The sequence below is a fragment of the Chrysemys picta genome, chromosome 1, assembly GCF_011386835.1.
Source record: "Chrysemys picta bellii isolate R12L10 chromosome 1, ASM1138683v2, whole genome shotgun sequence".
NCBI lineage: Eukaryota > Metazoa > Chordata > Testudines > Emydidae > Chrysemys > Chrysemys picta.
Genome location: NC_088791.1, coordinates 147,754,915 through 147,781,418, shown reverse-complemented (window position 1 = coordinate 147,781,418; position 26,504 = coordinate 147,754,915). Strand labels below are relative to the sequence as shown.

The following is a 26,504-nucleotide window of genomic DNA, read 5'->3' as shown; positions in this document are numbered from 1 at the left end:
CTCCCCATACAGTGACCCCTCCCAGGCAGCTAAGGAGCTATGGGGGCAGGAAGCAGGGGAGGATGCTGAACTTCCTGCAGCTGGGGAAGTTTTATGGGGGTGGAGAATTGTTTGACAGCCCCAGCCCCTCCTTGCAGAGGAAGAGGAAGTTCCGTCCCCTTCTGCCTCCAGCCCAGCTGGGACTAGCAGCTGATCCTGGCTTAGGGTAGGAGCCACTGGCTGGGGTGCCCCCGGCCCTGCAGTGATTGGTCTCTCTGCTGGCTGCTCTGGGTTCCTGAAACTATGCACCTGCACAGCTAGGGAGTGGTGCGTGACTGCTCTTGCAGCTTCCCTATCAGAAAGTCATTTTTCTGCAGGGTATGTGAATTCTGTGCATGTGCAGTGGTGCAAAATTCCCCCATCCATTGGCATGTGAGGACACTGAACTCTCTGCACAGTGACTGCCTTCTGCCTTACACTGTTATGAGGGGTTCCAGCAGTTAAGCAAACAATTCTCCTAACTCCCAGTTGCAGACAGTTTTCAGACCAGATAAGGGGTGTTCAGTTCTCAGGCAGCACTGTGGTGTCAGACAGAAAAAGAGACATCCCCAGGGAGTTTAATCATAGAATTTCAGGGTTGGAAGGGACCCCAGGAGGTCATCTAGTCCAACCCCCTGCTCAAGGCAGGACCAATCCCCAGACAGATTTCTGCCCCAGATCCCTGCCCCAGATCCCTAAATGGCCCCCTCAAGGATTGAACTCACAGCCCTGGGTTTAGCAGGCTAATGCAAGGGGTATTACCAACTCGGAGACAAACACAGGGACATTTAGTCTAATCTGACTTGAGAGCACATGTGGCCCTCCTGAGACCACTGGAAGTTTTGCCACTGACTTAATGGGGACAAGGTTTTGCCCCAGAAATCTTGCTGTTTGGACTTTAAGATCCAAGAGCTTTTTTAGACCTACTGTGAGCAGGGTTAGATGACCTGGTAGGTAAGAAACTAGGCCGACAGATTAGCAAAAGGATAATTCACCCCACCCTAATAGATATGCTGGAACATTTGCAATGTGTGAACTGGTTTGGAACAATTCAGCAATAATAGAGCTATCATGGATGTGCATGGATATGCAGCCCATCCACAATTGATCTCCACTGTGCATCCGCCTGGATGGATTTTCCAACAGTCTTAACTTGGTCATTTAACAGATAGGCCTTGCACTTTGTTAAACTTCATTAAAGCTAAGCGCCTGATTCAGCCCCTATTGACTAAAAGGCCTCCTGTAGATTACAATGGATGTTTGATCAGTACATACCAAATCCCACGTTGAGAGATTCTATTGTTTCTATGGAATTCCCCCCCAAATAATAATTACACAGCAAAAAAAAGGGAACAAATTTCTCCATTCTCTTAAGACTCAAACAACTAAAGGATTTTGCTTACACTTTGCACTCAGGCAGGCTTTTTTATGTGGAGAGACCAAGCATGGAAAACTTCAGCCCCAAGAAGATAAAACTTTTTACTTTCTTAAAGTCTGAAAACTGGGGTTTATCACACAAACTATTATTCATTCTTAACCATAGAGGTTGCTACTCAAGCATGCTATAGTAACATAACAAAATAAAGAGCTATGCACATCCTCTTGATTACTGAATTTTATTTACAGTTCATCATTAAAATTAAAGATTGATACATTAAAATATCAAATAAACTTGTACAAGATCACAACCCCTGGATTATACGTACTAACAGGACCAAAAACAATTTAACATAGCTGCGGTAGCACTTGGGTATAGTACTCCATGTAGTTCACCACTGTATCAGAGACCAAGGGCCTGGAGGTAAGAGTTACAACCTCAATGAAACATTTTAAATTTACCATAAATGTCTTCCTAAAACAAAGAATTTTCAAGTCGAAGTCATAATTAATGGGTCAGCCATGCTCCAAGACCAGAGGCAGCTAATGCTCCCAGATTTTTTTGAACGGATCCCTCTGTAAAACACATTGCAGCCCTAGTTGAGAAATGTCCATAGCTTTTAAATCCTAGAAACATTCAAAGCGTGTATAGGGAGGGAAATGCCAGAACAGAGGATTCCCTGTGAAGAGGGGAGATTTATAGTATTTTTAAATAGTCTATTCCCCATATACAGCGAATCCTCTATTTTTACATCATACCTGATGGGAAAAGCAATCAGTCCACCTAGAACAGAGGAAGGATGAGCAGAATTAAGAGCAGAAGCTCTTCTCATAAAATACTCTAATTCTTTCCATTTTAAGAAATGGAACAGATCTATGGAACATGCTGAGACTTGAAGGGCTTATACCTGTCTTATAATATAGTTCTATAATGAATAGTTGTCTTTGTATATTTTCAAACATGTGACATGCTAGCTTACAACACAAAGCACCAGATTTTAGGACTTTGTCCTGACTAAGCAGCACTTAATTTCCTGGCCTACCTACGAGATGGGAAATAAGGTACTAGAAATGGAAAAGTCAGAGGGTGACAAGCAGATGAACTATGGAGCAATCCAGTTGCCCACCTGGATGCCCTAAAATATTAAGAAATTTCTCACATTGAGGAAGGAGCACCTAACTACCACAACGTGGATGGGAGGGCAGGTAAAGGAGAGAAACTAAACTAGAAAAGATTGATTGATATTAACTTAGTGAAAACAGAATGTACGCAATCTGATCAGACCCTATATTGTAAGACAATGAAGGCCTTTGGTCATTTAATCAAAAAACCATACAGAATGGAGAGGGTGATAGCAGAATCTGGAAAAAGGAAGGTATTCTCTCCTTTAAACATTTCCCCCCCGCATAAAGGAAAATCCTGCTCAGCCCCAGAGCTCAGAACAGGGCTGCACAGAAGAGCTGCTCATTGTGGCACAGAAGCAGTGAGACTGGAGTTGTGATGTGAGGCTGGGGAATAGTTTGGATGTCAAAAGTCAAAACAGTAGCTGCCTCTGTGGTGTTGTGGACATGACTAACCCATCTGTCATGACTTTCAGACATGAGGATTCTCTTTGTACAAGAAGATAGCTTCCACAAACCAGTCACAACACAAAGAACTGGTTGATTTCTGAGGTAAGTCCTTTACAGTGACTCCACAAAGTGATTCACCAATGGTATTCCAAACTGTTCCATTACACACACACCTCTTTTCAACTGGATTGTCCTATTTATTTCCTTATCTTATGCTGACATGTATCTGAGATGGTGCATGAAAAAAATAGTTGGGTGTCTTCTCCAGAAGCCCCTTTCTTCAGCATGTCTAATGTGTGTGACTGTATTGCTGAGGTATAGAAATGGGCTAAAATCAGCCTCAATTTAGCTCCTCTTCATCCAATAGGGACTAGAATGTCACATTCTATTCCCACCTTCTGTGCCCCATTCTCAAGGCAGCAATTACAATTGAATTAGTCTGAAGGAGAGCATAAACATAATAAGCTGATGGCTCTCTGTATACTAGTGGCACTGACAAGTAGGCACTTTGAGAGTTAAAATTCATGTTTTGCGGAGAGGGACTGCAGAAATCTACAGGTGGTTCACAAAAAAATAAATAAATATATATAAAATAAAGTCTATGTGATTCAGCTTCAGTTACATGATATGCATTGATAGTGCAAACCAGCCTTCTTCTCTTTGCCTCTCCACCTGTTGACAGAGGGGTGGGGAGAGGAACTGAAGTGAGATTCGTACAGTCCTTTCACTCCCACAAGCTTACCAGTTATTACCAGCTGCTACAGATCCTCTAGCTTCCCACTATGTGAGGACTACTATAACTTCTCTTTCTGCTATCAGCACTATGATGCCTCCCAAGAATACAAATGCTGATCAGACAATGGCCCGGCAGAAAGCGTTACTCTACAGAGTGTTCAAAGCTTCCTTGTTTAACAGGAGGAGAAGGAAGGAAATCTCACCCTCAGCAGGATACTGGAAATCTAGATTCTGACCATTTTTCTTTACATTCGGAAAAAGATTTAACATTTGTACAAGTGAAAGTGACTGACATCACAGACTATTGCCATGGACAGGTCAAGTAGGTTCTGTGCAAGTTTGCCAGCCTCCCAATCCCACCTATGGCTCTCCCAAATGTATCTCAATCTTTACTTGAAACCCTATTTGCTTTTTCAGTCACTGGTTGTTTCTAGTCAGACTGTCAGAGGTACCAAATTCTATGGTGGTTCTATGTGCACAAATGCCCACTGGGAGATTAGAGTCCTAACATTACAGTAGAACCTCAGAGTTACGAACACGTCAGGAATGGAAGCTGTTCGTAACTCTGAAATGTTTGTAACTCTGAACAAGTTATGGTTGTTCTTTCTAAAGTTTACAACTGAACATTGACTTAATACAGCAGAAGAAAAATGCTGCTGTCCCTTTCATTTTTTTAAGTAGTTTACGTTTAACACAGTGCTATACTGTATTTGCTTTTCTTTGTTTCGGCTGCTGCCTGATTGCATACTTTGGTTCCAAATGAGGTGTGTGGTTGACTGGTCAGTTCGTAACTCTGAGGTTCTACTGTACTTCATTTGTACCTTGTAGTGCTTTAACCCAAGTCTCTAGAGGCAAGTGACTAGTTACATTAACATAGTACCAGGGAGTCCCCTGCATGCTGTCCAGATTCTGATTTCTGTTATTAATCAGAGTAACTTTTTACTTCAGTTGATTTACTCTGGACTTACACAGGTATAAACAGAGCAGAATCTGGCCCACAGTATGTGTCTAGAATCCTCATTACATATGTAGAACACAGCAGTGAAAGCCCATAGCCGAAGAGGATGCTAACATGCCGCCTTTTTAAGTTTTACCTTTGTCCTCTGATTGACAGGTGTCAATTTCATACTTCCCGAAGTGGTACTTAATGGAGAACAAGTCTTGCTAGAAGCACCCGTAGATCTATAGGCATATGAGGTGGAAGAGAGAAGGAGGAAGTGAATACTAGTAAAAGATCAACAGCCTCCAACAAACCACTTAAATCTTTGACACAAGCAGTGCTGTTAGGCCAACTGCAAGTACTGAAAAGTTACTGAAATAGAAACATCCTCCTTTGTTATAATGAGGGGGAAAAATCTTCATCTCTACGCCAAACAACTAAATTCCAGGTTTTTTGTTTTTAAAGTATTACCCAATTTTGTTGTCACAAGAGCTGCTGTCCATCAACTCAACATGTTAGTAAGTAGTAAATCCAACAGGAAGTGACTTCACTGCTCACTCTACACCACACTGCCTGCTTGCCATATTAATTCCTTGGGGCTGGTCTACACTACAGAGCTAGGCTGTGAAAAATGTCATGCCCTGTGCAATGTATTAAGTCAAACTAAGCCCCGGTGTAGGCACCACAAGGTCAATGGAAGAATTTTTCCATCGACCTAGCTACCACCTCTTGCAGAGGTGGCTTTCCTACAGTGACAGAAGAACCCCTTCAGTCGCTGTAGTAGGTAAGAGTTAAGCTACGCCTGCCACAAAGTGTCAGCAGGGATCAGTCAGTCAATCTCCCAAGAGGGTTCCAATGCTTGCTAACAGGGCGAGTTCAACAGAAGGCACTTGCTACCCTGTTACAATCCATTTCCCATCTCTATAGGTTAGACTGTGATGAAACAATAGAATGCCAATCATATTTGGGAGAATACGGTAATTTAACACAGTAGGAAAAACTGTCTCACCATTTGTTTGTCACTCACTCAGACAGACAATCTAATTAGTTGGTTTTTACCTTCTTACGCTGGTCCCACTGGCAGGGGAAGGAGTATCTCCTTTGGAGCGGTCCATAGTTTCTGCCACTGGGACAGACACCTCAATTGTCCTCTTTTCATTTTCTAGAGAGTAAGGGAGTATTGCTCAATTCTGGTGAAGGTGCAGTAACCCCTCCGTGCATGTATTATTTAGTTTCTCATTTCTGGCTGTTTTATGTTTTTACTTCTCCATTTTCTTAGTTTACTATTTGTATTTATATTGCAATGGCACTGACAGACTCTAAGCAGGGATCAGGATCCCATTGTGCTAGGCACTGTACACCCCCTTTGAGTTCGCGCCTTTATGCTTTTTCAGTGTTTTGTTACCTAATAGCCTTTTTCCCTTCCTTAGTTCACTTTCACTCAGCTACTTCAAGAAAGGATTAAGAAGTCCTAATTCTGCTGGAAAGTTTAAAAAAAAAAAAAAAAAAAAAAGCATGGTAGTTAATCCATGGACCTTGGACTAGCAGGGAAAAATAAAGTCTGCACTGACTATTCTCTAGTGTGCCATACAGTTTAATCTCCTCAGAGGATCCTGCAGGTCCTCAGCAAGGAACCAGACCTGAGGGAAAAGACCCCTCAAAAGACAAACAGCTCTGGGACATGACTAAGAATAAGATGGCCAAATTACTGAGTGGGATTTTTAAGTCATAAATTTGAAATAAAATATTGGACTTTTCCTCAGAAAAGCTCTGCAGAAGGGAGGCCTCATCAAGCTGCTTGCCACTGTGGAAGCAGAACTAGGGGAGGGGAGGCATTCCCTTGCTGCCCACGACTGACAAGTCTAGTTCTGCGCCCAAACTGTAAGCAGGCTAACAAACTCATTGTAATGGCTCTATGGACATTAGCATGATGAAGAGTGAATATAGCAGGCAGTGACACAACCTCAGCAATTAATTACAAAGAAAAGTATCAGAGGAGTAGCCGTGTTAGTCTGGATCTGTAAAAAGCGATAAAGAGTCCTGTGGCACCTTACAGACATATTGGAGCATAAGCTTTCGTGGGTGAATACTCACTTCGTCAGATGCATGCTCTTTGTCGCTTTTTACATAGAAAAGTAACTTGAGGAAAATGTTAGCTGATGTATTTTTACCTGTCTTAATGAAATTTAGCAGCTATAAACAAGGAGAGCCTAGAACACATGACCAGACAGCTTTCAGTGGATTGTCAGCAAGTGCGCTGTTGATCACACTGTTTGGGAATTGCTGATTTAGTCAACTGAAGATAGTTGGTACATAGGTAAATACCTTACTGTGTAGCAAAAAAAAAAAAAAAGCGGCCGGAGGGGCGGGGGGGGGTTAGAAAGACAACGACAACCATGGGACACACTACATACCAGTCCAATTTATGGGTGGAGGTAAAACAGGCGATACTGGTGGAGAGATAGGGTTGACAGTGGCCAATTTTTGCTGGTCTATCAGCTGCAGCAGTTTACCACGGGCTTCTGCACTTTGGCGGTTCAGCTCTGCTATTCGTTCCTCCAAGCTCTTTGGTACCTCTGGCAAAGTCTAACACAAATCATTACAAACAAAATAAATTTGGAAGTTGCAATCTTAGAGGGCATGCAGTAGATTAAGTGTTTTCATATAAACTGACCCTTCAGGCTGAATTTGGTTTCAGTAACTTAAAGTTAGAGCATCTTTTAGGTAAACCTTTGATGTTATGTGCCTTTTGCTCTAGCATCTCATTGCTTGACAGATTAAATGCATCTCCTCATGAAGTTAAACTGCCCACAACAGACAGCATAAAGCAGGGGTCAGCAACTTCTGGCACGCGGTTCGCCAGGGTAAGCACCCTGGCAGGCTGGGCCAATTTGTTTACCTGCCGCGTCCGCAGGTTTGGGTGATCGCGGCTCCCACTGGCCGCAGTTCGCCGCTCCAAGCCAATGGGGGCTGCGGGAAGCGGCGCGGGCCGAGGGATGTGCTGGCGGCAAACCGCGGTCAGTGGGAGCCGCGATTGGCTGAACCTGTGGACACGGCAGGTAAACAAACTGGACTGGCCCACCAGGGTGCTTACCGTGGTGAGCCGTGTGCCAGAGATTGCCGACCCCTGGCATAAAGCTTTCTTCTCTATCTCACTCCAATCAACCAACCACAGTCAAGCAAATGTTTCACTAAAGAAGCGTGTTTTAGATGTGCAGGGGAGAAAGTGTTCTGAGATGGTAAAACAGAAATCTCCTGTTTCTATACCCACTTTACACAGCTGTAAACAACTAGACACTGTGTAAGAAAATGGAGAATTAAGCCCTTAGGCTACAGCTACACTAGGAAAATTAGGACCTCTAGTTCACCAGCCATGCAGCTCCACTGATGGTAGCACAAGTCGAGAGAGACTCTAGTGGAGGCAGGCTTCAGGTGTGTGTGTTGTCTATTCCTACTCAGGCCTGGTCCACACTAACCCCCCACTTCGAACTTAGGTACACAAATTCAGCTACGTTAATAACGTAGCTGAATTCGAAGTACCTTAGTTCAAACTTACCGCGGGTCCAGACGCGGCAGGCAGGCTCCCCCGTCGATGCCGCGTACTCCTCTCGCCGAGCTGGAGTACCGGCGTCGACGGGGAGCACTTCCGGGATCGATCCCAGAAGATCGATTGCTTAGCGCCGGACCCGGAGGTAAGTGTAGACCTACCCTCAGAGCAGTGACCTGTCTACACCACTACTGGTGGAGATGCACTGCTGGTTAATTCCAGGTCCCAATTTTCCTAGTGTAGACAAAGGCCTCTCTGTCCCAAAGACATTAAGGATAAGCCAGTCTTGCTTACATGGGACAAGAGAGTAAGCCTTTTTAAGTCTGCCATGCGCATCCTTCACTCACCAGCACCCAGACAACATTGACTTCCACCTTCGAAAAGGCTGCTTACATTGTTATCCTGGCCTCACATGAGGAACTGCAGTTGCAATCCCCAGTGAAAGGGAAATTGGAAGATGACCGAGTCAAGACAGGATGAGGTTAAGAAAGAAAAAAAAAAAAAGAAAAGAAAAGAAAAGAAAAGGACCTCCCCACACACCACCAAGTTCTTCTACTCGCTCCCTTACAGTGACCTGCAAAAGTTGGGAATGAGAGAGAGAGAAAGAGACCCAAACCTGATACCAAAAATAAAATCAATACTTTGTGGGGAAATGGAGATGAGGGATGAAGGGCAACCCAATCTTTACCTTCTCTTACATTCTTACCTGTCCCTGCATGGCCGATCCTAAACTAGTGTTCATATTTTGCTTTGTAACTGGCTGATGCAGGCCATCCCCTCCCTCTTGAGAACGATCTCTGAATTTGCTCAGCTGAGCTTTGATAACAGAGTTCTGCAGTGTTAGCTCAGCTATCTGTCCTAACAGATCATTGCTTTGAGTGTGCTCCTCAGGTGCACTGGGCTTCTGCTCATCTTCAGAGCCAGCAATGGCCCATCTGTCCACTGGGGACAAGGTGCTTCTTCCTTGCTGACCATCTGACAGTAAAGAACTCTCCAAGTCTTTGTGCGTAGGAGGAATTCGCCACCTCTGGGCGAGGAGACGATTCTCTTCATTTGTGTTCTGAGTTCCCACAGAGGAAGATGAGCTCTTTTGCCAGTTTGGCTCTCTCACAGTGGTTTCCATAGATGGAGAGATGCGGGATGCAGGATATGTTTGAACGGTCTTCTTCAATGCTATAGACAAAGAGTAAAGGAACAGTAAACAAGCTATCTTCAACATGGGGAGTGACTGTGAAGCACTAACCTAATGGAGCTAAGGCACAGAGAAGGGCTTGAACTGGAACACTCAACTAAGGATGGGGACATGGATAGTTTTCTACTCAGGGTACACCTTTGGCTCATGTTCCCCAAAAGAGGTCACTGCAAGTATTTTAACAATTACAGTAGAACCGCAGTGTTACAAACACCAGAGTTATGAACTGACCGGTAGAACCAGACGTACGCAATCAGGCAGCAGCAGAGACTCCCCACCCCACAAAAGAACAAAAACCAAATATAGTCCAGTACTGTGTTAAACCTAAGCTACTAAAAAATAAAGGGAAGATTTAAAAATGATTTGACAAGGTAAAGAAACGGTTTCTGTGCTTGTTTCGTTTAAATTAAGATGATTAAAAGAAGCATTTTTCTTCTGCATAGTAAAATTTCAAAGCTGTATTAAGTCAATGTTCAGTTGTAAACTTTTGAAAGAATCACCATCATATTTTGTTCAGAGTTATGAACAACCTCCATTCCCGAGATATTCATAACTCTGAGGTTCTACTGTACTTGAATTTAAAGCTAGCAGAGGGTAATGGGCTGAGGAGCCAGGGAAGAGAGGAGCTGAACTTTTCAGTTTGAAATATCAGTTGGGAACTTTGAAATAAACATTTATTTTATGTCTGAGTAAGTCCTCCATTTTATAAAGATTGATCTCTAGTTATTCTCTGCTTTGTTACTGCCCAGAATCAACATCAGAGGAAATGTGTAAAATGCTAAAAACAGCACGTCAGTTACCCGCTGCTAAGCCAGCGCTGTTTGTCTTTCCCCAAATTACAGCATTTGAGTGCAGAGTGACTTTTCTCAGAATTTGGAAGTAAATCTATAGTTTAGGAGTTAACATTTTAAAAAACAGGTTCTTTAAGAAATTTAACATCTAATGACAGACCATTTATCACCCCTATTAACAACAATACAGTGCAAACTCTTCAGACTTCCCATATAGTTAGACAGTTACTGAAGCCTTGTACATAGGCTACAGTTAAAAATTATTTTTGAGGATTAATGGTAATTTTCTTTCTGCCATGCTTCATAACGGAAAGTTACTCGTCAGCAGGGGCTGTGGAAATTGAGAGTCAGCAGTCAACAGAAAGACAAGCAAACAGGAGAGGGCAGTAACACAGCTCCAGCTTCAGAGGCAAGAGATCTGGGTTCTGATGCCAGGCACCTAGTTGCCAAAACTGTGAACTTGCATAGAAGGGCTGCCCCCAAAAAACAAGTGGGCAAGGCCAAATCCTGGCGGAAGTTCATTCAACAAAGAATAAAATATTTGAAAGAGGGAGCACAATATATTTCACACCATATTTGAAGGATATGGATCTCATTCTGTCCAAAGAGAGAGGTCACTATCTCACCATTCTGAAGAGGAGAGAATTCCTGGACACTTTTCTGTCTAGGCGGAGATAACAAGATAGCTGGCTGGAACATATGAGCTGGCAAACTGCTGCCTGCCACTACAGTGTCTGGGGGACTTGACCACTGGGGAAGTTTCACAGGCAGCTCCTCCTGTGAGAATACAAGTGTGTTTTCCCTTCTGAAAATATCGGTGCTGGGCACAGTGGAGTATAATACAGGCTTCTCTGAAAAGACAGAATCAAGAATTGGGGGCATTAGAAACAAAATATTTTAGTACCTGAGGAACAGAAAAATAAATTCCTGTCAAGATCGGTCCTGCATTCAGATGACTGAAAACATGGGGGGTGAGGGGGAATTTACCTAACAGTATTTTACCTCTGATGAAGAGCTATACAATAAGCACACTCGGAAAGGATACAAAACCTTAATATACCTAACGTAACCTGATTTCTGTATTTCTGAAATGGCTTTCCATCTCCAAGATGGAAATTAACAAACTTCAGTGATCAGGACATCAGATTGTAGTGCATCCCATGAGAGACTGTCACCAAGCACATGACTGTCAGTCGATCAGAATGCAGACGAATATGTATTTGGCTCTTCATTGTAAAGTAGGTTGGTTGACAGAAATTTAGCTGTTACCACTCTATTTCCAGTCATTCTGTGCTGTATACCTTCCTTTTAAATCCACTCTCTCTAACTAGTATGCACATAGCCATCTAAACCATGGCTGCCATTCTCATCTAACTACTTGCCTATGACTGGTTTGTGTGTATGTTGCCATCTGTTTTGTACATGCCACGGAAGCACAAAATGAAAAACATGACTGCAGTGTTATAGCTGGTTCCGAGATCATACTTAGTTGGAGTGCGCACACACACACACACATTTGTGTGACCTTATATATGGATTTCCCCGTAATAGCTTTGTTCAGGGCATTAATGCCTGAGAGGGAAAACTGTAGGAGGGATAAAGCAGGACATGGCTGATCATAGAACTGAATGGCTGCATAACAGCTCTCTTAAATGTAAAGAGCCAAAAGGGAACTGGTCTGTTAGAGGCATTGCGTACAGTTAGTAACATCTGCTACGAACTAATGTCAGATTAAGGGGAGTCTACCACTCAGAATCACTGTTCCTCAGTGACCTTAACAAGGAATGAGAAAATCCTCCTTTATAGGGAGGGATAGCTCAGTGGTTTGAGCATTGGCTTGCTAAACCCAGGGTTGTGAGTTCAATCCTTGAGGGGGCCACTTAGGGATCTGGGGCAAAATCAGTACTTGGTCCTGCTAGTGAAGGCAGGGGACTGGACTCAATGACCTTTCAAGGTCCCTTCCAGTTCTAGGAGATGGGATATCTCCATTTAAAAAAAAAAAAAAAAAGTATCCTTCCGGAGCTTCTTTCCCATGCGTGGAGTCCTGCATGGATACAAAATGTGTATCTGCAGCCGATCTGTGATCCGCAAACATGGTCCATGGCCATAAAGTGGATATCTGCACATTTGCAGGGTTTGATCCACGTGCCATTTGTCTCCTCAGCACCAGCTCCTCCAACAGACTCATATGAGACAGTTGGCTTCCTTGATTATCAAATACCTGTTGAAGTAACTAATGAGTTAGCCTCATCTACTACTGCATCAGAAACACCTGGCTCCAGTGTCTGAACCATCCAGAGAGGAGTCTGAAGGGAACAAGAACTCTCCTTCGTCAAGAGGTACAGAAAGAAACATGAGTTGAAGCTTTGACTCTTTTGGAAGAGTATTTTTGGAAGACATCCCAAGGAGGACAGAGCATTTGGAGGGGTTACTTGTGTTCAAGGAAGGGGAGCTTTGCTCTGAACCTCTGGAGTCACAGCAGGAGCAGCTACGTGGGCTCTTCCTGAGCAGAATCCTCATAGAAAGAGTAAGGAAAGGGTGATTACTTGTAACAGAAATGTTTGTGGTATAACCACATCTACAGCATAGGTCCACAGTTGGTTACATGACTGATCCTCAGTCCAGATCCAGGCTTGGAGCTGCCAGTGAGGGGAAGGAGGGGAGATTAACCAGAACTGTATAGAAGAGAATATTTATTAAATAAATAAATGACAATATGACTGTAAAATTCAAAGGTTAGCAGCTGTGTCTCAGGGCAGAGCGTTTGAGATAAGAGCTGTTTACTGTGGCCTAGACTCAGGCAACAGTTCCCAGGTTTATTTGGGAGGTGCCTAGAAAGCACAAAGATTTAACCCATTAGCTCTTTCTGTGCAAAGGGGATCCATCAATCAGCCTAGGACTAGACGTTTGTCTCCGTAGGACAATTTACTGCCAAGTATGATAGTTACTATCTGGCATAGTCCCACTGAATTCAATGAGATTACAACAGGCGTCTGGTGGATCAAGTTCTAGTTTGTGTCAGTGATTTCTTGGCAACTATCCCATACTGTCTCAGATGTTACTTGGAGCGGAGGGTGTTTTTCAAAATGTCACCTAGGATTCTAAAGTTACTAAAGTGCTGAAATGATACCCACCTTGACTGTTGATTGCAACTCCAACATCTGTTGGACTTCGCCCTCTGTTAGGATCTGTTACAGGGAGGCTTTTGAATGCTTGAGTGAGTGAAATCAACTGTTCATCTGTTACCACCATATATTGCTGAAGTCTTTTCTAAGGGAGGAGAAAAAACAAACAAACCACACATATGCATAGAGATCTGTGTTCTAGGGACAAAAATTAGAAAGATGTATTATTCCTCTGAGTGGAGGAGTCTATTTCCCCGCTTAGTGCCAAAGCTTTAATCTGATCTCAGTGAGGTGCCAAACAAAGGCATCTCTGCACCTGTCTCCTCTATTTCTTTCTCCTCTTTTTGCTTCCTGACTAGCCCCATATTTTACTGATTACCCCCCACTGCCACCCATCCTCCTCTTCCTTCCCCAGGTTGCTTTCTCTTATGGCTGCAACTTCCACCCTAATCCACCACAGCTGCAGAGTGAAACTGATAAGACCGTAAGTCAGTTCCACTTCACTGCCCCTCTAGTATTAATATTGTGAGAGCACAGAGGCAGATTTTTAAGCATGCAGACTACACAGTAGGCATCCATTAAAGTAAGGCTAAGCTGTATTAAATCAATCTTCTGTCAAAGTTTAAAGGGATTTTCTCAAAAAAAAGTTTCTCATTGCTCCTTTTAATTGATAGGAATTTGGAGCTTGTTGAAGTGAGGAGACTATACCACTAGTTAGAATGAGGCACTGAGGATTGGCATTACACTTCCACATACCCCTCTATCACAACGTCCCCCAGATTCTTTAACTATCACATTTTCAATGCTGATTTGTAGTGCCATCCCTTGCTGTTAAAGTCCTTTGCCCCCTATGCTGCTCTGCCAATGCATATCAACTCAGACATGTCATTCTAGAGATAAAGAACCTGCTTAAATCTTTCACTGCATTAGTTCCTGCCTTGGGCTTCATAGGGTGTCAAAGGAAAGGCTCAGCAGCTCTTTGTACCTGTATGGCAGCATTTTCTTCTCTGACCAGAAGGATTTCAGTTGTCAGAGCATCAATCAATGCTCTGTGTTCATTCAGCATCTCCTCAAGCTGCTGCCTCATAGTTGCTTCCTGACGCAGCTGCATCTCACTCTGGGGTGGGGGAAGAAAAAAAACACAATCAATCATCAATACAGGTTCATGTTTACAAGAGGGAGTAACTCCAAACCTCACTATCAAGTTAGCATAGAAATACTGCTTTTGCTACCAGCTTTAAAGGTGACGTCAGTGTTACCATCGCAATCCTGTTCATTGCACATACAAACTGATACTATCCCTTCCCCACTCTCCCATGATGGCACAGGAGTAGGGAAGACCCTTTAAACTCCTATGCGTCTTTCTTCACAGCCTTTATGAAAAAAGACATAACCAGCTCTTGGTGAAGCATTCTCACTCTACTCTGACTTCAACTCTATACTATAGGATTACACACACAAGACAATGTAGAGTTAAGGGTGCTGGTGCTTGCCAGTGGTTTGTGCTACTCATGTCAGGCTTGATCTTCCTGGCCATTCTGGTGAAAAGAGGTCAGACCCATTGAAGGAGAAGGCATCTGTTCTCCAGTATTGTTTCTACCGGGGCTGGGAGCAGAAGAGATCCGATTTTTCTTTTCTCTTGTTGGAGGCAAAACAAGTGTATTTAGAAAATACCCCATTAGAGGGACATTAAGCCAAGGATCTTGTTCTTCAGATCCCCCTCCCCTGAGATTGACAGTTTGTAAATTGATCGTATCCTTTAAAATAAGCTAATGCAATGGAGAGACATTTCCTCTCTGTCCAGGGAGAATTCTAGATGCTTCCTTTCACCTGCAACGAGGAGCTGAGAGTCCTGCCTGGCCTGTTGATCTAGACCACTGCCATCTTGTCATCAGTGGTGGTCAAGAGAGGGGAGAGGTGTCTCAGAACATTAGTGATGGCACTGATCTCCAGCCAGCTGATGCTCCTCCTGGATTCGGCTGAAGATCATTTGCCCCGCTATGAGTGTGACAGCATGAAGGCTGATACAGGTGTCTACGACAATCCTTGTCACTGCTGGATCTGAAAGAGGCTTTCCTTGAGTTTTGTATATTGTGCTACCACAGCATTGATGACGTGAGATACAGTGAACTACAAGGGGAATCCTCACTGTGATTCCCCATAGAGAAAATGACAGCCTGGAGAGGTTGTGTGTGGAGAAAGATGCACTGGCCTGTGCTAGACACATCAGATCAAGCAGGCAGAATGCTCCTCCAAGTGGTTGTCTGTGAGTTATGAATAAGAGGATCTACATCCTTTATTCTGAGAACGCAAATGCTGGAGATCCTGAGAAGTTTGGGGAGCTCTTTTCCACGTTAAAGACAAAGTTGTGCCTCTGCAGAGCTTGAATTACCCAACTGGGCATCTCAGATGGCTTTTGCTGGCACTGGACGGGACGAGAATGTCATCTGTATAGTAGTAAATGTAAATCTCCTCCTCCCTCAGGGAGGTAATCAGAGCTATCAAAATCTTGGAGAAAAGCTGTGAAGCCAAAAAGGGGGACAAAACGAGGATCATGTATTGAAAATGATAACTGTCCAGAGTGAAGCACAAATACTGACAGGCAGATGGAAGGGGACATGCTGGTATATCTCCTTTAAGCCTATGGAACACAGGTAAATCCACTTTCTAAATCTCTTAAAACTAGGAGGGACAGATTTTCTAGCCTGACCTGGGTGCACCAGACTGATTGGTTTAGGTACCAGCAAAGCCAGGACTGAGCAGAACTATTCCATACTTTTGGGGAACTCAAACCAGTCTGAAATAAGAGCTCTGGGCCATAGTGGTGTTGGGGGACAGGGTCAGTGACTGCAGCCAAATGTGTCTCCTAGTCTTACGTGCTTTCTTTATGGTGAGGAAGGCTTTCAAAGTGGAGGTAGGGCATACACAGCACAAACCACTATTGAGATGTGTCAATGCTCTAATTTTTTTGTCCAATGGAACTTTGAGGGAAATAGCATTCACAGGATGAGTGACTTTGTTTTTTTATACACCTCTACCCAGATATAACGCTGTCCTCGGGAGCCAAAAAAAAAAATCTTACCGCGTTATAGGTGAAACCGTGTTATATCGAACTTGCTTTGATCCGCCGGAGTGCACAGCCCCGCCCCCCCGGAACACTGCTTTACTGCGTTTTATCCGAATTCGTGTTATATCGGGTAGCGTTATATTGGTATAGAGGTGTATATATAAGTAAAAGCAGTAAGAAGATTTTAGAATTCACTTCAGGAACATGACCAAATCTATTCCACTTTTCTTTAGGGATCTTATACAGTTTGGCATAGATCTCAGCAGTAGAGGGTTCCCCCCCACCCCCTTTTCATAGAGCTATTCTGCATTTATTGCCTCTTCCAAAGAGAGTTTAGTGTTCGAAATGCAGCGTCTCTTGCTTTTATATTTAGAGGTAACCTTAGCAAAGGATTCAACAGACCAGAGTTTCCCTTCCTGCATTACTTATTTTAAGGATAATGTACCAATATCCTATCAGAAGTTCTGGATTCTGAGTCTATATCTCTGGGACAGGAGCTGCACAGAGGAAGAGGAAAAAGCCTCTATGGAGGCTCCAAGACCTCTTGGAATGCTCTTTTTCTAGGATGTGTAGCCCATCCTTTGGCAACTCCTAGCTGGCTGAAGGGGGAGGGAGGTTAGCTAGGCAAATAAGCCAGGGCTGCAGAGTCCTTCCAAGCATAACCCCCATAATAGCTTTAAGAAGACGACAGTGGACTGTGAGGGTATCATACAGGCAGCATCTCAGTAAGGAACAAGGGTCTCTGGGTGCACAAGCACCACCACCAAGGGGACAGTCCCAAGGGTTACCAGTATCAAATATGGTGTGGCTGTATTTGGCTTAGCCACTGCAAAAAGAGCAGGGGACAGCCCAACAAGTCACACAGCTGTGGCTGTATCCCTCTCAATCAGGGTTTGACCGCATGGCCCACAGTCCATTATCTATGGGCTGGACACCACTCAACTCTCTCAAGACCTGAATGGAGACTCACTTTCAATGATGACAGTGACAGATGGCCAGGAATCAATTTCAGCCCATCTTCAGCCTTGCCTGGTCAACAGTATTTTTCAACTAGGGTGAAGGACCAGCCTCTGCTGTTTGTGATGCAACCTCATCTGTGCCTCAGACCCAGGGGTATAGCCTACCCAAATCTTCGCAGTCCAGGCCTAGGCCCAGTGCTCCCTGTGAGGGGAACACAGCGCGAGGAAGCAACACAACAGAAAGGAGGACTGTCATCCAAATGCAAGGGTCTAAAACACCCTGTGCTCAGAGCAGAGCAGTTCACTGTGAAACAAGTGGCAGCTAGGTGCTGTGATGTAGTTCCCAGGCACATGTGGAGGAACCAGGAAGGGACTGAGATCTTTAGCATATAACTAATCCCAGAGCCCACATACCTAAGACAGATCGAACACTTTTTAAACTATAAAAATTAAATGCATATTCAGAATATTGGGTGTGTTTAAATGTTGCTTTGTTCACAATCAGTTGGTTTTTGTTTAAGTGGACTACATCTCTCATTGAAGTAAATGGGAGACCTCCTCCATTTCAGTTCAGTGAACTCCTGCTCGTTTATTAGAGAAAGCATAGTTTCTGCTGAATTAATAATTTTACCTTTTTTAAAATTGCACACAAACAATCCTAACAACACTATTAAAGATACTGAGATTACAAAGTAAAGGACTTGGAAGTTAGGAAATGTCAAAGTTAAAGTTGTAAATTAATCTATAATCCTTGTGCTTATTCATTCTAGCTACAGGAGCAGGTCACATAACATCTACTCACCTCCTTGAGGTAGCGCATCAGACGACAGAGTGTGTTCACCAATGACACAGTGAACCCTGTGAGGCCATGACCGTTTTGCATTCTCTGTACCTCACGGCCTGTCCATCGCTCATATTCCTCCATTTCATGCTCCACTTCGTGAATCATGCGATTCAGGACATCCAAGCTGGATTTATTGCCACTTGGGAGTTCGAAGGAAACTGCATTAGCAAGAGAATCATTTCTTCTCGGTTTGGAAGCCATCTGTGCAGTATGATTTCTTTTCACTGAAAGAGAGACCGACAAAAAAATCCTTTAAATTTCAATTGTGGGAGAAGTACTCTGTTCCAGCACTATAATGGACAAAGGAACATCAAAGATAGATGCATCCTAGTCATTTAGATTAATACCGGTTGTTTCTAAATCTTCAGAAACTAGACTCTAAGCCTTAACTCTGAGGGCCACCCTAGTGACTTTCAAAAGAGGCAGAGACCACACCTGGTTTAAATGTATGGTAAATGATCATCAAAATAAAGGCACCCACTCAAGCATTTGTTCATACTTTTATCTTCCTTGGCAGATAATTAGAAACTGTTTGCGGGTGAACTTCAATAACCTTGGGAATATACAGCTGATCAACAACCTTCAGCCCACAAGTACAGGGAAGGACAACTGTACATTGGATTTCTCTGCCTTCAGGCCTCACTTTGGGAACCCCTAGTCTAAATTTCTGCAGAACCAACATTGTTTAGAGAGTCAACTCTTCTATATATTCAATATTTAGGGGTTTGTAGATCGATCATCATCATAGATCAGTGCAATACAGCACAGAAAAAGTTCCAGGGAGTGCATGAGGACAGCCATGTAGAGAGGTACAGGTGAGTTAGCAGGGAAGTGAGTAGCATGAAGGTATCCCATCTACATTCCCCAACCTCCCGTGGACCTTTGCTATGCTTCTCAGTAGGAGTCAAAGTTTGATAGACCTGCTCAGGCACATCTGAGCAAGACTTAGCTGTGGGGAACCAAATATAACAGAGCTGAGGCATTGGGGGTGGGATGGGACTTGCAGCAAAAAGTGCACCTATAATTAAGCTACCAGCTCCACTCCTAAGGCATCTTCTCTGTCTGACAAGTTTCCTGTAGTTTTTCAGAAGAGAGTCCTCATATGATGACCCTGAGTGAATCAATTGGACTAAAACTGCTGCTGAAGGTGGTTATAACCTCCCAGAGTCTCAAAGTAGATGACATTCCATTCCCAAAACCCCTTAAAACACCCTTGGATGTCCTACATGGCAGCTCCCCCAATTGGCTCCCCATAGTCCTGCTGCCTGGTGGTACCAAAACAGTAGTGGCAATATGAAGCCCTAGCAATGGCAATATCACATTGCATACAGAGCTAGTTCCTCATGACATTGTTGCCTCTTTTGCACTGTGAATCAGTAATAGCATGATGTGGATCCCAGTACATATGCACCGAGGTATTAACACATGAAGACTGCACTTCCTCCATCAGCCACTTCATGCAAATCTATTCAGTTATGAGGAGTAAGGGGAACTATTCTTTATGCACAGAATTGCCAAATTTCCTAAGTGTCCTATCCATTCAGCGTTATGTGAGAGACATTTTAGAAGTCGGGAGGGACCAGGGTAGAGAGACTGTTTTGGGTCCCCCCCACCCCTTTAAGTCAGAGGCAAACAACATCCAGACCAAATTTCATTTAAAAATGCTTCCTAAAAATTAGGAAGTGTTTTCCTAAAACAATTTAAATGAAGATTTCAAATTGTCCCCTGAAGGGCTGTTATGCCAAATTTGGAGACTAAATTCAAAACAAGATTTCAGTCCTTTACGAGCAAATCACAATGCAACCTTAGCTATGTAGTCACTACTTCTCTCTCTGTAATCTTAGCAAATACCAGAGCTGAAAGTAAAACTCCAGGCAAAGAGTGTACTGTAACCACGGATCACAAGCAGGGAAAGAGGAGAATTCTTTACTATCAACTCCAATAAATTACATTGATAATCAGTACCGTTTAATGAAAATATGGTCTCAACCAGAGCTTTAAGGGACACTGGAGGAAGGCAGATACACTGTCTCAAGTACACCTCTACCTTGATATAACGCGACCCGATATAACACGAATTTGATATAACGTGGTAATGCAGTGCTCCGGTGTGTGTGTGTGTGTGTGTGGGGGGGGGGGGGCGCACTCCGGTGGATCAAAGCAAGTTCAATATAACGCGGTTTCACCTATAATGCGGTAAGATTTTTTGGCTCCCGAGGACAGCATTATATCGAGGTAGAGGTGTACAAGTTACTTTGGATGAAATAGTCATTTTAAAAGGATCAAACCTTTTGTTGAAACTTGCTTTTGCTTTCTTGGATTTGGGTTCAGCACTTGTCTCACAGTGTAAGAGGAATCTGAAGTCTGTTCTTCATCTTCATTCTGAAGCCTTGAATGGACTCTCTGGACTACTTTGGTAGCATTGAGGGCTGATTAAAAAACAAACAAACAAACAAAATCACACATACATGCCCACACACACGCATAACTAACTGATTAACTGTAAAATATTTCATCCAATGCACTAAATGTCACAACAACAACTATGTGGGTGAAACCAGACAATAACTACACTCTCAAATGAACTCACATAGCAAAATGATAAGAGACAAAGACACCACATCCCCGTGGGCGAACACTTTTCACAAAACAAATCACTCCATATCTGACCTCTTAGTCCTCATCCTCAAAGGTAACCTGCACAACAACTTCAAAAAGATGAGCCTGGGAGCTTAAATTCATAACTTTGCTAGACACTAAAAATAATGGGACTTAATAAAAACACTGGATTTATGATTTATTACAACAATCTGTAACCCACTAACCCCCCTTTTTTGTCCTATGACTGGAGAGATATTAACAGGTCACTTCACTTAGAATACGTGTTAACTACTGATGCTAAACAATCTGTTCCACCTTGTATTTAGTTGGGACACTGAGTACCTTTCCCAGACTGAATAAGAGCTCTGTATAGCTCAAAAGCTTGTCTCCCTCGCCAACAGAAATTGGTCCAATATAAGATATCTCACCCACCTTGTCTCTATATATAAACACATTCAAACTGCCAGCGCCAACTCAGATTTCTGAAAATATCCTGTCCCTTCCGCTCCACTAAAATTATTCTGAGTAAGATGCTGTTAGCAGCCCATGTCCTTTGAGAGTTAATGTTCTAGCAGAGCCAAACCTGCGGCTCCTGATGATGGCAAAGCAGTTGTTGGAGTCACAGCTACATTTGCTTTCTGTGATGGAGTAGGTGTTCTCAGTTGCTTCTCAGCCCATAGCTGGGAAGCTCCAGCAGCATTTTCTTCTTTCAGTAAGTGGAGTAGCCTATATATAATAAGCATGAGAGAGAGTGAGTGCAAGGGTACAATGAACTCTGAAATGACAATGCTTACAGCTAATCTTTACCATCTATCCATAAAAAGCCTCTCAAAAAGTCTTTACTCTTGGGGGAATTGTGCCACTGCACAGTGCAGAATTTATGTCCCCCGCAGATTTGCTACCCTGCAGAAAAATGACTCTCTGATGGGGAATCAAAATGAAGCCACAAAAATGCTCTCAGGAGTAAAAAAAGTAGTTAAAATTGCTCAAGCAAATTCCTCATTAATGCAAAGCCTCAAAATCCTAGAAATGAGTTAAATCCTTCCCCACTCTATTTTAGTTACATAAGTACTCCTCCACTGTAACCAACACAAGGCTAGTCTACATTATGAAGGTTACAGTGGCATACCTACAGCACCACAGCTATACGGCTGTAACCCCATAGCATAGATGGGCACTACAATGACAGAAAGGGTTCTTCTACCACTATAGTAACTCCACCTTCACAAACGATGGTAGCTAGGTTGACGGATGAATGCTTCTGTTGACTTAGCTGCATCTACACCAGGGTTTTAGGTCGGCGTAGTTGCGCCACTCAGGAGTGTGAATTTTTCACATTCCTGAGTGCTTTAGCTATACCAAGCTAAGCTTTAAGCGTAGAGCAGGCCATGACGACATGGCATTTGACATTTCCTTCAACGACCACCAGCAAGTGTGCTACTTTAAGAACTCCAACACAACATCTTTCAAACCCAATGCTACTTTCCTCAGTTAACTCAAATACACATTGCTATAGTTGCAAACCAACATGGCCAAATGTAATAAAAATTCTACATAAAAATTTCATTCACAATATAAGTTGCTGAAGTCAGTACAACACTGATGGAGAACCACAATCAAAAGAAACAAAAAGGTAAGTCTATACGAACCATACTACACCTACACCCACTACAGACATCCACACTAATCCACCAACACATACAGCAGACTTTCAACAAACACACACCACTACCCGCAATCACTCAAACATCTTAAATACTAGCCAACCTTATTACTGAGCACATATCTTATACAATGAAACAAATACATGATCTACCCCCTTATAGCACTCACAAGACACACTTTCAACCTCCAATTATTCAACACATAAGTATATACGTATATGTGTTTCTGAGAGAGATCACTATTGAGAGTTAAAACACAAATAATGGAGTTGTGATGATGAATGGTGTATATGGAGGATATGATGATATGTTAGCTATAGTGAGCACATGTTTGTATAAGTTAAGTATGATAGGAATATGCTTAACTTCTTTTCCAGAATTTTGAGTTTTGCATGAGTGGTTAACTCTTCAGTGCAAAAGTTCTAGTCTCTGTTTGGCACATGCAAAAAAGATGAAGTCTGCTATGATCTCCTCTCTCCCCCTGTTGTTCTTTCCTCCACCTCCAACTTTTTCACCTCTATGACTAACACTGAGGCTTCTGACGCACTTTCTATCTCTAAAACAGCCATCTGTGCAATTGACCCCTGTGACGTTATTGATATAATCTGGGACCATATAGATCATTGTTGCAACCAAGGTCCTGTAGTGGCACCCAAATCTTGTATAAAGGGGGTCAAATGGGGTGTCTAAGACAAGGTTATGGTTTACTGGTTATGATTATGCTGTCTATATGTGTGTATCACTTTTGTAGTCGAAGTTATGAATATTGGCTCTATACTGTCTGTATGGCAAACTTATGCTATGCTTCTGGGTGACATCCCAGACAAGCTGAGATTAGCTCTGCCTAGCCTGCTTGATGGCCCATTAAGGACCATCAGCTATACAATGGACCCATTGAGAAAAGGCAGATACGCCTTGTAACTCAGCAAAGTATGCAGGGACTGGCCCATGGACTCCAGACTCCATGTTGCTGTAATTTTCCACGGTAAGAACAAAGGTGTTCTTACACCTGGAAAAGACTATATAAGGCTGATGCCTCATCTCCATCAGGTCTTCAATCCTGCTTCACACCTCTGGAGGAACTTTGCTACAAGCTGAAGCTTTGAACAAAGGACTGAGGACCCATCCCAGCGGGGGATGTATTCCAGAGACTTGATTTGAACCTGCAGTTTATTCCATCGCTGCTGCAAGCCTGAACCAAGAACTTTGCCATTACTGTATGTAATTGATTCCATTTAACCAATTCTAACTCTCATCTCTATCTTTTTCCTTTTATGAATAAACCTTTAGATTTAGATTCTAAAGGATTGGCAACAGCGTGATTTGTGGGTAAGATCTGATTTGTATATTGACCTGGGTCTGGGGCTTGGTCCTTTGGGATCAGGAGAACCTTTTTCTTTTACTGGGGTATTGGTTTTCATAACCATTTGTCCCCATAACGAGTGGTACTGGTGGTAATACTGGGAAACTGGAGTGTCTAAGGAGATTGCTTGTGAGACTTGCAGTTAGCCAGTGGGGTGAGACTGAAGTCCTCTTAGTCTGGCTGGTTTGGTTTGCCTTAGAGGTGGAAAAAACCCCAGCCTTGGGCTGTAACTGCCCTATTTGAGCAATTTGTCCTGAGTTGGCACTCTCAGTCGGGTTCCACCAGAACCGCATTGTCACAGTGGCGTAGTCGTGCTTGGATCCACAGAACCAGGTCAATCAAGCTTTGGGTCAGAACCCCACGCTATCCAAATTTGAATTTTGGGATTGAGAGTTTTGGTTGGTTAAAGAGCTGCTGCAATGGCTGAGCAAAGAGCATATGAGGGACTTGGCAAAAAAGCCCTGGAAAATTTGTGTTCAGAAAAGAGGATAAGCTTTAGAAAGAAAGCTACAAATCAAGAACTGAGAAATCTGTTAATAGCCAGTGATCAGGGGGCAAGAGCACAGCCCTTACCTGAGGCTGCAGAAGAGGCAGAAAAAATTAGAGTGCAAAGGGCGACAAGTAAACTGCAATTTGAGCATGAACAGAAGCTAGCAGATCTTCGATTGCTGGAGAAGCAAAAAATAGCAGAGTTAGAGAAAGAAGCCGATCAAAGAAAGAAGGAGGCTGATGAGAGAGAAGAGAGAGCTCGTAAGGGACGTCTAGAGCTGCTCGCTGCTGAGCAGGAGACTCACAGGATGGAGCAGGAGACTCACAAGATGGAACAGGAGACGGCCAGACTTCAGCTCCAAGTACTGGAAGAGCGGAGAAAGTCATCCCCACCTGGTACTCCACTTCCCCCCCGCCATGAGAAAAACTGGGAAAGGATGTGTCCCATTTACAATGATACTGAGGATATAGAGGAGTTTTTGTCTACCTTTGAACGCCTCTGCAATCTGTACCAGATCCCTGAGGGTCAGCGAATGCCTGTCCTGCTGACCAGACTGACTGGAAAAGCCAGGGAGGTATTTAATGACTTGGGGGAACAAGAAGCCTTAGATTATGGGCGGTTTAAAGCTTCTGTGTTAAGGCGATTCAAGGTTACTCCTGAATCTTACAGAGTTAAGTTTAGAGAGTTTAAAATGCCTAAGGATTGTACTTTTGTAGAATGTGCTCATAAGCTGATGGGTTTTGTTAAAAAGTGGGTTGTGGGAGCCAAGGCGCATGGGAGTTTTGAAAAATTGCTGGATTTAATAACGTTGGAACAGTTCTTAGATATTGTGCCTGACCATGTGAGAGCAGCTGTGTGTGACAGGGACCCTGAGTCAGTCCTACGGGCAGCAGAGATTGCGGATGCCCATACCCAAAACAGGGCTCGAGAAGGGTGTAAAACCCCGGGGAAAACTAATCACCATTCTCCCCAGTTCAAGAGGAGGGAAGGATTTAAAAGTAAATCTGTCCCTGACTCTTCTAGAGGAGTTCAAGGGGGCCCGGAAGGAAGGAACTCTCATCCCAGGACGGAACAGGTTACATGCTATCACTGTGGTATGCTGGGCCACATGAGACCAGATTGCCCCACCCTGAAGGGCAGCCCAAAGCCAGCAACCCCAAATGCCACGATAAATGCCAACTCCATTACCCTGAGCACTCAGGCTGAACCAAGCCACAACAGCTCCACCTTAAGTTCAGGTGCAAGCACAGCAGTAGCTAATGTTAACCCCATCGTCTCCAGTGGCATGGGAGGAGGTGATAAGCTCACCAGTTATGTCAGGACTGAGGCATGGCAGGGGAGTGAGAGGTTTATCATGGAGGCAAAGGTCAATGATGTTGAATGCACAGGATGGCGAGACACTGGCTCGGATGTAACTATAGTCAAGGGACATCTGGTGAAGCCAGAGGACATGCTGCCGGGGGAGTATGTGACGGTAGTGGCGTTATCCGAGTATTCTGTGAACCTGCCGATGGCTAGAATCCACCTGGAGTGGGATGGCTTTAAAGGGGATGTGAAGGCTGCTGTCCGGGATTTGATTCCGGCTGATGTGTTGGTAGGAAATAACATATTGAGGGCGCCTGGCCAAGTGAATGTAGTGACCAGGTCACAGAAAGAATTTGGGGCTGTGGCAGATACCCTGCCCGATGGCAGTGAGGGGGGCAGCAAACAGACAGAGAGTGCCTCTCAAGATGGATCAGGTGAGGGTTTGTCTGAAATATCAGAGATGATTCTGAATCCAAACAAAACCCAGAGTGAATTTATTGTGGCTCAGCAGAGTGATGTATCTCTAGAGAGGGCCAGGAATGATGCTCAGAGTCAGGTCCCGGCCTGTGAAGAGAGAGGCAGGTTTTTTATGCAGGATGGGCTGTTGTATAGGGAACCACCTAGGGGAAAGAAGCATTCCCAAGCAGCAGCTCGCAAACAGCTTGTGGTACCTGAGAGTTACCGCAATGATTTGTTGAAGTTGGCTCATGATAGTCCCTTTGCAGGTCATCTGGGTATAGGCAAAACGTGTGACAGGCTAGAGCAGAATTTCTACTGGCCTCACCTTTCGGGGTCAGTGAGAGATTACTGCAGGAGCTGTGAGCTGTGCCAGAAGCGTAAGGGGTTAAGGGGGCCTAGCAAGGTGCCCCTCCAGCCTCTGCCCATTATTGGGGAGGCTTTTGCCAGAGTAGCTG

The 26,504-nt window shown here is 43.7% G+C and overlaps 1 protein-coding gene across 6 annotated transcripts in view; it reads right to left on the bottom strand.

The window, feature by feature from the left end:
* Positions 1 to 1,618: 1,618 nt before the first annotated feature.
* Positions 1,619 to 26,504, bottom strand: part of SPICE1 (spindle and centriole associated protein 1) — a 39,226-nt gene continuing 14,340 nt past the window's right edge. For 3 of the 6 annotated variants that reach the window (XM_005292712.5, XM_005292714.5, XM_005292713.5), the window contains exons 7-17: positions 21,352 to 21,494; positions 20,456 to 20,596; positions 18,126 to 18,391; positions 14,283 to 14,414; positions 13,307 to 13,442; positions 10,799 to 11,023; positions 8,896 to 9,362; positions 7,057 to 7,228; positions 5,702 to 5,804; positions 4,797 to 4,884; positions 1,619 to 3,639 (exon numbers count right to left, since the gene is read on the bottom strand). In XM_005292712.5, the coding sequence (XP_005292769.2) occupies positions 3,586 to 3,639; positions 4,797 to 4,884; positions 5,702 to 5,804; positions 7,057 to 7,228; positions 8,896 to 9,362; positions 10,799 to 11,023; positions 13,307 to 13,442; positions 14,283 to 14,414; positions 18,126 to 18,391; positions 20,456 to 20,596; positions 21,352 to 21,494 (1,927 nt within the window). In that variant the 3' untranslated portion in view covers positions 1,619 to 3,585. The remainder of the gene's footprint in view (positions 3,640 to 4,796; positions 4,885 to 5,701; positions 5,805 to 7,056; positions 7,229 to 8,895; positions 9,363 to 10,798; positions 11,024 to 13,306; positions 13,443 to 14,282; positions 14,415 to 18,125; positions 18,392 to 20,455; positions 20,597 to 21,351; positions 21,495 to 26,504) is intronic. The other 3 variants (XM_005292716.5, XR_255679.5, XR_010593735.1) reach the window with 3 other exon arrangements.